This window comes from Protopterus annectens, chromosome 7.part0, assembly GCF_019279795.1.
Source record: "Protopterus annectens isolate FY-2018-M chromosome 7.part0, PAN1.0, whole genome shotgun sequence".
Taxonomy (NCBI): domain Eukaryota; kingdom Metazoa; phylum Chordata; order Ceratodontiformes; family Protopteridae; genus Protopterus; species Protopterus annectens.
The window spans coordinates 595931493-595943782 of NC_056739.1; the positions used below are offsets into that span (position 1 = coordinate 595931493).

At 44.3% G+C, this 12290-nt stretch overlaps 1 protein-coding gene across 1 annotated transcript in view; it reads left to right on the forward strand.

Annotated features, from left to right (window-relative positions):
- Nucleotides 1–12290, forward strand: part of LOC122806065 (serine/threonine-protein kinase ULK3-like) — a 631732-nt gene that overhangs the window by 172205 nt on the left and 447237 nt on the right. The window contains exon 3 of the mRNA XM_044076304.1: nucleotides 5782–5822. Within this exon, the coding sequence (XP_043932239.1) occupies nucleotides 5782–5822 (41 nt within the window). The remainder of the gene's footprint in view (nucleotides 1–5781; nucleotides 5823–12290) is intronic.

Here is a 12290-nt window from a genome sequence, read left to right on the forward strand (position 1 = left end):
CTTTTCCAAATAGCACAGTAAGCCTCTGTGCAACTGAACTTTGCAAAATAAGTCTCTCGGGCACTGTAATACTCTTGAAATTACTGTATTGCAAGAAATCACCTCGTAGTGTAAGAAACATATCAAATAACTGCACTATGTGAATGAACTGGGCAAGAGAAGCTCAGAGTAAATAACATTTTGAAGTAATCGTACTTCACGAATAAACTGTACACAGCACACTGAAACTTCCCCAAAATGGTGGTACCTTGCTAGGCAATTCTTTACAGTGCAAGAAACACGCTGTAATTGCAGCACTTTGCGAATGGCCACACCCAGCACAAGAAACTTTTCGAAATGGCTATACTTTGACAGCACTTCACAAAATAGATGCAATTTGAACACAAGTAAACTCTTCGGAATGCATGCACATTAATAAGCCCACACTGTAAGCACTTTTACATACTTTGGGATACTTCAAATAACTCTAATTATGACCTTTATACAATACAAAGTCATAGTTATGCCAAAACACAGCACTTTGCCGAAAAACATGCAGTCTCCTTCCTTTATTTATGCTTAATGTGCCCTTTTTGCCCTTATTATATTCATTTTGCTTGTTTAATCTCTTTTCATGTCCATTGTACTTTTCTTGTGCTCGTTTTACTCAAAACATGCCCGTTTTGCCTTAAACATGCTCATTTTGCTTTAAACATACTCATTTTACTTTTCTGATAATGGTTTTGTCAAATATGTTAATTTTAAACATTTCCCTTAGTTGCTAAACCTTTTGTACCTCCTGCTTGTTTAATAATGTGGTTTGTGCCCTTGTAATGCTCTTTTTTATAAAACAAGCAGATTGTGCGAATTTTCATTACCTTTGATTCTTTTCTGGCTCTTTTTCGTGCTCATTTCTCTTAGTTTACCTTCACTGTCATCTTTGCACCTCATGACTCCAATTATCATTCTTTGAATCCCTGTTCTGACACCATGTCGCTTTCCTACTTTGGACACAGTAGAAGAGTCTTCGTGGGTTGTGATCAGGCAGCTTTATTATATACAAACACATCACGATAGAAGTTTACTGACTTTAACTTAAGTAACATATACAAACTAACTACTGCAGTCATACATGCTTACTCTCTGGCTGCACTCTCAAAATGGCACTGAGAATAGCACATGCCTAGTATTTATTTGTGCACGTTCAGTCCTTGATATGCTTCTTAAAGACACAGCACATACACTCTGATCTACACCTTCCCCCCATTTGTTGCCTTTTTTAGTCATTGCCAAGTTGATATACCTACCAACATAATTAAACCAGCCCAGGAAAACCTGATGAAGTTACTGCTCAGTGCTAGTAGTCTAAACAAGAAGCTGCTGTCCCTGCAAGCTCGTCTGACCATGGACAATGTAGATATCTTTGCAATTACTGAAACATGATTTAAATTCATGGAGAGCATCCCAGCATTGCAGGGCCAGAATGCATTTCACACATTTAAACCACCTACTGTGCAGGAAAGGAAAAAGATGGAGGTGTCATATTAAAGCAAACACACCTGAAGGCTGCTCCATTAGTATGATGTGCTTGAGCTTTTCCACGTTCAAATTACCTTAGACAAAGTCCCATGCCATATCCTTGCAAGCCATGCACATGCAGTAAGTGGAACATCCACAAAGGTTCCTTACAAAAAGAATACAGGGAGTAAACAAAATATCCTATGCTGATTGCCTGAAAGCCCTATCTGTTTATTGTGTATCATACAGACTTGAGGTGATCTTTGCTTGGCATACAAGGCATCCCTGGACCCTGTTTTTTCAGAACTACTGGGTCAAAAAAACTAAATTTTGTTTGCAATATAAATAGGACATGTTGGAGAGACAGATGTGTTTCTAAAAGAATTCCCATTCCCTGGAACAGGCTCCCCAGCTGTGTGAACCAGAGTTCCTCCCTAAACTTATTTAAACGCAACATAGACCAATGGATGGTTAATTTGAAGTTCACCACTGGTCTGGCATCTATGTTTGTGATGGACAGAGGCAGTCAGTAAATCACCCCTTATGTAAATCAGATTTGTTGGTCACATTTTGGTTGCATTGCTGGGCTTATAAGGGTTCTTGTCGTTAGCATTATATACACCTCTGAACTTATAGGTCCTCCTCTATGATCCACGAAAGTCAGAAGTGCTGGAGACATTTCTGTTTCAACCTAACACCATACTCATGGATACCCCACTGTAAACTGGGAATCATACACAACCGCTAACATGCAGACTCGGAGATTCCTTGATTTTGTAAACTCAAACAACTAGGACCAGTTAGTCTCTACACCCAATGGGGGTGTATACATCTTTAACTTGATCCTCGCAAACATGGTGAAATGTTACACCCTCCCTAGTGTAATGGCCTCACTGGATAAAACTTCTTTGAAGTAATATTAAAACCAAGGGCACAGACCTGGAACTGTTAGGAAATATTCTAGGGTAAACTTCCTACTACTGACACCCTGACAAAATTTCAAACCCCCCCCCCGAAACTCTGGGAACACCACTGCCTGTGTGGAATTGTTTACAGAAATCCTATATATTCATATTAACAACTACAGAGAGACAACTGTACCAAATCACATTAAGTGCAGAATCATTTCAAAAAATAAGCTGCCTCTGGTGGAATCCCAACACCAGAAGATTGTATAATAAAAGGAAGAAGTTTATGTAAAAAAATTAAAAGGTAAAATGCTCAGCAAGGGAAAAACAATCCCTCATCATCCTAAATGAGCACTTGGGGGGGGGGGGGCAATCAAGTCCACCAAAGCCAAATCAATAAATAATTGTTAATTAGGACCACCTATACATAGCCACAAGATATAGAAAACCTCCTGGCTGACAAATTTAGCTCCATTTTTATCCCCTGTCCACATCAGAAGCTCCTCAGGAAATACACACATCCATAACCCTCTGCAACTATCTCTAGAGAGCAGGTACTCAAGGCAGTCTCCAAGACCAAGAACACTGCATAGATAAGTCCCGATAAAATCTCAGGATGCCTCCTTAATAGAATGAAACATGAACTATTGGGCCCACTACCATCACTATTTGTCCACAGCCTCTAAACAGGCTTCATGTCAGGTGAATGGAGGACTGAAGCAGTCATCCCGCTGTACAAGGGTGGGCCATCCACGGACCCAGGGAATTATCGACCCCTAAGCCTGACTAGCCTGATGTGCAAAGCTGTGGAGAGAATAATCGTGGATAACCTAAATGATGACATAGGTAGCCTAAAGACATTAGACCCAATCATCTTGGGTTTGTCAAGGGCAGGTCTACTCAGCCTGTTGGACTTGTCTGAAAATGTCACCAGTGCAATAGATGAGGGCAAAATGGTGCATACTGCCTACCTTGATGTAGCCAAGACATTTAACAGAATACCCCACTCAAGCATTGTAAAAGAGCTCACTAAATTAGCTATAAACTCCTGCATCACTTGCTGGATGGAAAGCCGGCTTATTGACAGGACCCAAGAAGATATAATAGGAGGCAAGTCTGCTTCCCCATAAAGATCAGTTACTAGTGAGGTGCCTCAGGCCTCAGTGTTAGGGCTGCTTCTGTTTGGCATCTACTTCTCCCTTGGTCAAGGCTAACATTAAGGACCTCTGGCTGGACCAAGTTTGCAGATGATTGCACATTGGGTGCAGCCATTGATTACCTGCAAGAAACAAATATCTTCAAGAAGGCCTGACACAGACAACTTGCACCAGTGTCATGGTTTAAAACTCAGTACCAAAAAATTGCATCATAGCATCTTTCAGAAAAGCAGCTACCCTAGCAAACTATTGCATTAAGAGTAGACTCTGTAGACAGGGATTTGAGGATGCATGTAGACAGTGATTTGGCATTTGACCATCATGTGTGTACTGTAGTGAGGAAATAATTATGTTGCACAACTTGTAAGCAAAGGTTTGGCATCTAGGTCCAAGGATGCCATTGTTTCACTGTACTTAGCCCTCGTCAGCCCAGTCATTGAGTAAACCCCCTCATGGGCCTCCAGTTTGCAGTTGTCTGCAACCTTGTTCAAACAGTCACAGTCATAGAATCCCACAAATACCCTTCAAGAAGGTCTGACAGACTAATAAATGGTGCCAGAGCCACAGTCCAAAACGAAGTGTCATGAAATGCATAATAGTATCATTTGGGAAGACAGCTACCCTTGGAAACTACTACATTGATACACCTGCTAAGAGTAGACCAAGTGGTTAGGGATTTGCCATTGCATTCAGACAATAATCTGCTTTTTGATCATCATTATGTCAACAGTAGTAAAGAAATTATTCTATCTTGTGCAACTTATACGCAAGGGTTTGTCACCAGGTAAAAAAAATGTAATTGTTTCACTGTACTTGGCATTCATCAGACCAGTTATTGTGTACACCTTCCTACATTCAGTATGTATCTGACCAGTCATATGCATAAACTGTAGTGTGCACAGATGTTCCTCAGAAAAAGAATACAGGACTTATACAACATATCCTACAGTGACTGCCTCGCAGTCCTATCCCCTGTACTTTGTCTCCTACAGACTGCTGAAAGGTGTCTATGCCTGGCCTACAAAGCATCATTTGATCCAACTCTGATGGACCTGTTGCACATTTGCAAAATTAGTAACATCAGAATTACCCAATCTAGGGACCTAAACCTCACCTGCAACATAAACAGGACCTGTTGGAGGGACAGATATGAGTCTCTGAGGATTCCTGTCTGGAACAGGCTTCCTTAACCCAATTCAAGTGAAATGTGGACTAGTTGATGGAGAAATCAGAAATTTACCCCAGTCTGGCACCTGTGTCTTTAGTAGACAGAGGCAGCCTGTAAATGCTTGACCACCCTATCTCAAGCCTACATATATCCTTTAAAATAACCCTAGGTTTTCAGAACTTGTCAGATACATTTGTGATGCATGTCTAGGCTTAAAAAGGCCTCCTGGGGCTGTTAGCCTTATAATCACCTATGAACCTATTATGCAAGTGCTTTTGCTACTGACTGGGCTTAAAAATTGAATACTTCCAGTGCCTGCTATTTAAAATTATTATGTAATAACAAGACTGTGTTTGTTGAGCCAGACGTCCCTCTCATCTCGTTAGAAACAGTTCAGTATGTTTATGCAGAGACGATTAGACTAGGTGAGTAATTGCAGAAATTAGTTGAACAAGCAGTATGTCCAGGAAGGACTAGTCACAACTTGGACCAGTCATTTTATTTTTGTACTTTTACTACAATAAAATGTAAAACATGGCTGCTGTGTATGTTTCAATGTGTTAGGCCTTTTTAGATAAACAGTGGTGTGATTATGAAAGTAATTGTGATCTTGTGCTCTGTGGGATTTTGTACAAGCCTTGGGTACTTTTCTGCCACCCCCATTTTACACACACACACACACACACACACACACACACACTGTTTCTCTGTCTCATAGGCTTATTCTGGTGTTACTGGTAGAAGGAATTGTTGGAGGATTAATTCTTCTCATTTTCTGAATGCAGCTCACTGTTACTTTTGATAGTACCAACAGGTATTGTTAAAACTTTCCATGTACTACTAAATTCCTGTTTTTTTAGTTTAGTGTAACCTCTTGATTTCTACATGCAGTAATTTTTCATGACAGCATTTCAACTGCCATTAACACTGACTGACTTCATACCTTGTTTTGAGGGAAATACTTTGTTTTATTGAAAACCAGCTGTAATGTTCCTTCTTATAGAGTTTTTTTTTCATTATTTTTAATTAGTATTGACATGTTGGTTTTCAGATGAGCCACAGGGGCGAAGACGAGAACTTCTCCATGGTGAGGTAAGCAGAGATCATCAACAGTTTTGCAACAGTCTCACCTGTATTGTTAAGACTGTAGCTTCTTCTAAAGTAGAAATCCTGTGATGTAATGATTAACTTTGAATAAACTTTATTTTTTCATTTTTTTTATGAACAGAAACACTATCTTTGCCTAGCTATGAGCTTTTTGTTTCTGTAGGTTTAATCCACATTTTGCAGCAGTTCCTTTTCACATTCAGTTTGCACGTGTGTGTGTGTGTGTGTGTGTGTGTGTGTGTGTGTGTGTGTGTGTGTGTGTGTGTGTGTGTGCTATAAGTATTTTGGTCTGTCTTTCATATGATTTACCATTCTTAGTATTTCTGTTTTGAAAATTGTTTGAACTTTATCTTTCAGTGCTAACTAATGTTTGATCTGATATTGTTAATCCTCATTCATTCCTTACGCATGGGTATCGGTTCCGAGCTTGGAACCGAGCCGGCCATTTTCCAAGCTCACGTCAGCTTCAAACTCTCGAGCTAAACTCTTACCCACAATCCCCCTCTCCCTGTTACCCCCGATTTCGTTTGCCGCATTGCCATTCGGTCGTGTCAAGCTACGTCTCTTGAGCTAAGTACATTCAATTGTTGTTCAATACTTTTACAGATTACGTTTCTGTCAGGAAAGTTCATATTTTATTGTGTCTTACCCTATCGCATCTAGTGGTCATAATTTCTTCAGGTTTTTCTGCTTCTTTCTTTGCCTTTTTTGCCGCAAGGTAATTTCTCTTTATCTTCGTTGGTAATCCTATTCCCTTTTCTCTCATACCTTCTGGTTAACTCTTGTACCATTGCTGGTACCTTCTCTATTAATTAATATGCTGTCATGACAGATAAGATAGGTAGTCCGGGGTTTAAGCAGTGTTCTGATTGTGGATACAAACTGCCTACTTCTGATGCACACTCTGTGTGTTTATTGTTTGGGAGCTTCCCATTTGTCTGTTGACCCACCCTGTACTGTTTGTGAGAACTTTTCTAATAGAACCTTGTTGGAAAGGAAAAACGAGCTGATTCTGAAGGGACTTCTAAAATCTCCCTTTTCAGAGGCTATTTCTGGGTCAGAGGCCTCACCCCATCCTAGAGCCCATAAGAAAACTTTGGATGTTCCTTCTAAGGCTAAATCTTTGCCTTTGTCCCCGGCTGAGGACTCCTGCCAACCAAAACCTAAAAAGGCTAAAATTACGGCTCCGGAGCTCTCTGTCAGCCCCAGTGCTTTTGGTGCCTAGACCTTCGGCACCGAGACCCTCCGCTCCATTAGTGATTTCGGTTCCGTCTTCTCCTGCAGCCTTCTATATATTGGCACAGAGTGGCTCCTCGGTGCATACCATTACCACTGTATCGGCACCGACCATTCAGTCGGCACAGACCTTAACCATGTCAGCTCCGAGATCTTCTTCGGATCCAACGCCTTTATTGTTGACTCCAGTTTTGTGGGTTCCAGCTTTGGCACCGACAACCACTTCAGCACCGATCCCTGTGTCGGTGCAGACCATGACCTTGGCACCGATGAATTCTTCGGTGCAGACAACAGTAGTCCAGTCTCTCTTGGCACCGTTGTCCTCTGTGTGGTCAGATGAGATGGCCACCGAGCCTGCCTCCTCTGTGGACAGACCTGTTTCTCCCTCAGTCTCCGTGAGGCCCACTAGAAGCCTTTCCGAACATGATGTGTTGCATCTTGTGGACCAGGTACTGTTGGCCAGAGGTATCCCACCCCTCAGGAACTATCCTTCCTTGGGAGGTAATCACCCATTTCCAAAGACTCCTTCTTACTCTCCTCCTTCATTGCCTTTGAAGTTCATGGATATAGCACAGTCTTCCCCTTCTGCGGTTCCCTTTATGGATCTCACTAAGGAACCGCAGTTGCCTTAGTGGCAGGAGAGTTCTGCTACGACCCAGGTTGTCAGTTGTGACACGCATAGTTTGCTGCTCCACAGCCATCCAGGGACTCCGGGTCGGCAGGCTGAACCACTTAGGGGAGGGGTGACCCCTGTCCTAGACATGCACTCTTCTTCAGGTGGACCAGCCTTCCAACTGATGGAGAAGACTTTCGCTGCTGCTGCTGGCGATTCCAGACTGTCTATACCTCCGCCCTCCTGTGATATACTGGTTTCACAAGTCGCATCTAGCGGACACCGGGTGCAGGGGCCGCAGGATATATTCCCTCAGGAATCCCCTTTTCCGCTGTCTTCTCCAGCTTCTCCCGCTGAGGAGGTCCACCAGAAAAGTTTGTGTAAGAGGAAGCACATGGACTCCACAGAGGAGTCCCTCTTGAAGACACAGATTTCGATGAGGGGGAAGGATTCTCTCGGTCACCCTCTGAGGTATCCTTTGGTGATATCCTCGAAATTCTGAAATAGAGAGGTGACTGGTAGTCCTCTAATCCGACCTCTGAGGAATCTGTGTTCCTGCAGGCCTTTCATGCCCGGCCCCCTACCTCCTGGGTTACTTCACCTGCTGATGAACTTGTCCAGCTCAGAGTGCTTGGAAGGCTCCTGATACTGTCTAAGCTATTCCCCAGAGGCCATATAAGATCTTGTCCCCTCCTGTTTTGGATCCGCATTGGTGGTGGCGGCCACAACAAAAAAGGATCTGACAGAAGAAGAAAGCCAGACTGTCCATCCGCCTAACAGAGAGTCCCGGGCCGTGGACAGGATAGTGAAGCACACCTTTGCTTCAGTGACCTTTGCTATCAGGTCCCTGAATTATATGGCACATTTTACCAGGCTTCAGAAGGATCTGGTTTTTGAGCTCTCTGAAACCTTGACTGGTGCCGTGTCTGATGAGGTCCACGACAAAGTGGCCTCTCAGCTGACCACCATTGAATATATATCTGACTCCTCTATGCGATTGACATCTCGCGCATCAGAAGGAGCAGCTAGAGCAGCAGGTTCAGCTGCGGTCTTGAGACGACACGTCTGGGTGCGCTTGTGCAACTTCACGGAACCCTTTAAGTCTTCTTTTCTTAATGCCCCTATTGAGGCGTTGTTTGGGCCCAAAGTTAAAAGCACACTGGGCAGATGTGAACAGGATGGTAAGACCCTTTCTACCATAGGTGTCTGTTATTCTTCCCCTCAATGTGCTTTCTCCCGAAACCAAAAGAGTGGGAAGATATGGTTCAAGAAATCTCAGGGTCCTTTGCGTGACACACATGCCAAGTTCTCCCCCAGTGCCAGAGGAGGAAACTCACAGGGAAGACGCTCCTTTTGGGACAGAGGGGATCTGCGTAACCAGGGTTCCAGGGATTCTTTCCCTGGACAATCCTACCAGCGCTCCTGAAGAGCGGCCCAACTCCCTTCCTCAGGAGGTGGTTGGGGGACATTTCTCCTTGTACCCTTCTGCCTGGCTAACTATCACCACCGATTCTTGGGTAGAAAGGATTATAATCAGAGGTTATCATATCCCCTTCAATTTTTGTCCCATCCCTTCAAAAAATCTTCCCGACGTTCCATCCAGTCAAAGGGAAGAAGCAGCACTAGAGATAGAAAAGCTGCTAAGAAAGTGAGTCATCCAAATAGTCCGTCCAGACCAGATAGGATCCGGATTCTACTCAAGATTATTTTTGGTGCCAAAGAAAACCGGTGACTGGAGACCAATTTTGGATCTCAGTGTATTCAACAAGTTTGTGAGAGTACAAAAATTCCAGATAGTCACAATGCAGTCTATCCTCCCGCTGTTGGAAAAAGACGATTGGATGTGCTGTATAGATCTTCAAGATGCGTACTACCACATAAAGGTGGACAGGCCATCAAGAAGATATCTGCGCTTCCGTGCAGGAGCCAGTCACTACCAATTCAGAGTACTGCCTTTCGGACTCTCTACAGCCCCCAGAGTGTTCACAAAGTGCATGACAGTTGTCACAGCTCACTTGCGACTACAAGGATTCCAGGTGTTTCCATACCTAGATTTCCGCCCCCACCAGACATCTACTGGAAAAAGCCCTGGCATACTCTCTCCTCATTGTTCAAAGGCAAGACATAACCATAAACTGGCAAAAATCCAGTCTCACCCCATCTCAGTCGACAGAATTCATAGAGGTTATCTTAAACACAAAAAACTGCAGAGCTGCTATTCCAGAGCACAGAATTCTAAGGATAAAGTAACAACTACTTCCAATCCTTTCAAAGGAAAAATCCACGGCTCACTCTGTTCTACAGCTGTTGGGTTCCATGGCAGCCTCCATCACCATTGTTCCCCTGGCCAGGTTTCACATGAGGCTTCTGCAGTGGCTACTGCTCACCCAATGGTATCCTTTTCAGCACCCCCTTTCAGCCATGATTCATGTAACCCACAGGTGCAAACAGGATTTAAATTGGTGGATGACACACAATCTCTCACAATGGTCTCGTCCCTTCTCCCCCCAGCAACCCAAGGCCACAATGACCACGGACGCCTCCCTGATGGGGTGGGGGGGCTATGTCAGGGACAGACAGTCCAAGGCACTTGGTCCGAACTGGAGGCCCATCTGTATATAAATGTTCTAGAGCTCAGGACAGTGCTTCTGGCGTTGCAAGCATTCCATATCCTGCTGCCGCCTGGGACAATTACGATTCAGTCAGACAACATGGCGGTGGTCTGGTACATCAACAAGCAAGGTGGAACCAAATCTTGCCCCCTTTGTCGAGAGGCCATAAGGATATAGCAATGGGCGATGGCTACCAACCGATTTCTTCTAGCAACTCACATTCCCAGGAGTTCCAATGTGATAGCAGACAGACTCGGCAGGTGCATTCTTCAACCTCACGAGTGGTTCCTGAATCCCTTGATAGCAGCGGAGGTCTTCCACCGCTGGGGCCATCCTTGCTGTTACCTCTTTGCATCCCCGACCAAATACAAATGCAGCAGCTACTTCGCCCTGATTCCTCCTCCGGGACAGTCACCCAGGGATGCTCTAGTCCACAATTGGCCCTCGGGTCTTCTTTACACATTTCCACCCTTTCCCCTCATTCCCCAGTTTCTGAAGAAAGCCCTTTGGTTGAAGAGCAAGGTGATCCTCATAGCACCATATTGGCCTCGACAGATTTGGTTCCCCTTCCTTTGGCCTCGCCTACTAGATCGACCATGGATTCTCCATCCAACCCCGGAGTTGATCTCACATTCACAGAACCTGGTTCATCCCAACTTGAACAGCCTGAAGCTCACGGCTTGGCTACCCCAATTCCCTTGATTGCCAGGCAGAATGATCTTTCTTTACCAGTACGAGGTATTCTCATTGCTTCTCATAAGTCTTCCACTAGAATTATTTATCTGAGCAAGTGGAAAAGATTTACCTGCTGGCTGAAAGATAAACATGTAGACCCCTTTTCAGCACCAGTGTTGATAATACTAGACTATTTGGCCGACCTGTTGGGTCTATCGACCTCTACCATTAGAGTTCATTTGGCTGCAATTTCTAATTTTCGTGAGGGTGTCCACAATTCCTCTCTTATGTCCCATAAATTGTGCAAGACCTTCATAAAAGGTGCGAATCATCTGAAGCCAACTTTTAGGGAACCTATTCAACCATGGGATTTATCAGTTCTACAAGCTCTGACAATGTCACATTTCGAACCAGCCTCTTCGTGTGACCTCAAGTATTTGTCATGGAAAACCTTGATGATGTTCATTGTGCATACAGCTGCAGTCATAATAGATGGGTTCTCCTGCCGTCAGCCGGGTCCTCGGTCGGCCGAATTCCAAAGTCTAGGTCCAGCGTCGGTTGTCGTCGCTTCTTCCCTGACGTCAGTGCGCCAGGGGTGTAAAAGAACCAGCCAATGCCATTTTCTTCAGTCTTTCTTGCCGCGTGGTGCCCGAAGCAGAAGCAGTTCGCAAGTGCCGGTCGGCCAGCTCCTGAAATTACGAAAATTTTGCAACCGAAGTCTTCTTGAAAGCTAAGTACCCCGTTGGGGAAACTTTTCTTGCCTCAGACCGATGTCAGACAAAGTTAATAATTGTATTTCTTGTGGGAAGCAAATACCGCATAAGGATTTTCATTCCCTCTGCATTCCTTGCTTAGGCCCAGACCACGACGTCTCGGTCTGTCGTTTTTGTGCTACATTCAACAAACGCACCATTAAGAGTCAGGCGGAGTTCTCCCAGCACTATTTTGGCAAAAAATTTAACTATATTATGTGGTCGGATACTCCAACTCCAGTTTTGTCTAAGAAACGCAAAGATAAGGACCGACACATGAGGTTTGCAGCCTCTACCGACACCATGCCAAAGCCGATTACAAGTGGTCCGGTTCTCAGCGAGGCGCCTACGCAGCCCCTGCCTACCAACGACACTTCATTGGTGGTGTCTTCTGTGCCCGAGGTCGCAGGCTCCTCGGCCCACACCCCGACTACAGATACCAAAGCCACTCTTGGTAGTCAATCTCAAAATGTAGACAGGTCTGCCTCCTCTCAAGGTGTCTTCAGACCTTCCTCTTCTTTTTCTATCAAGGCTTTCACTAAGTCTAAAGCAGCCATGCATTCTA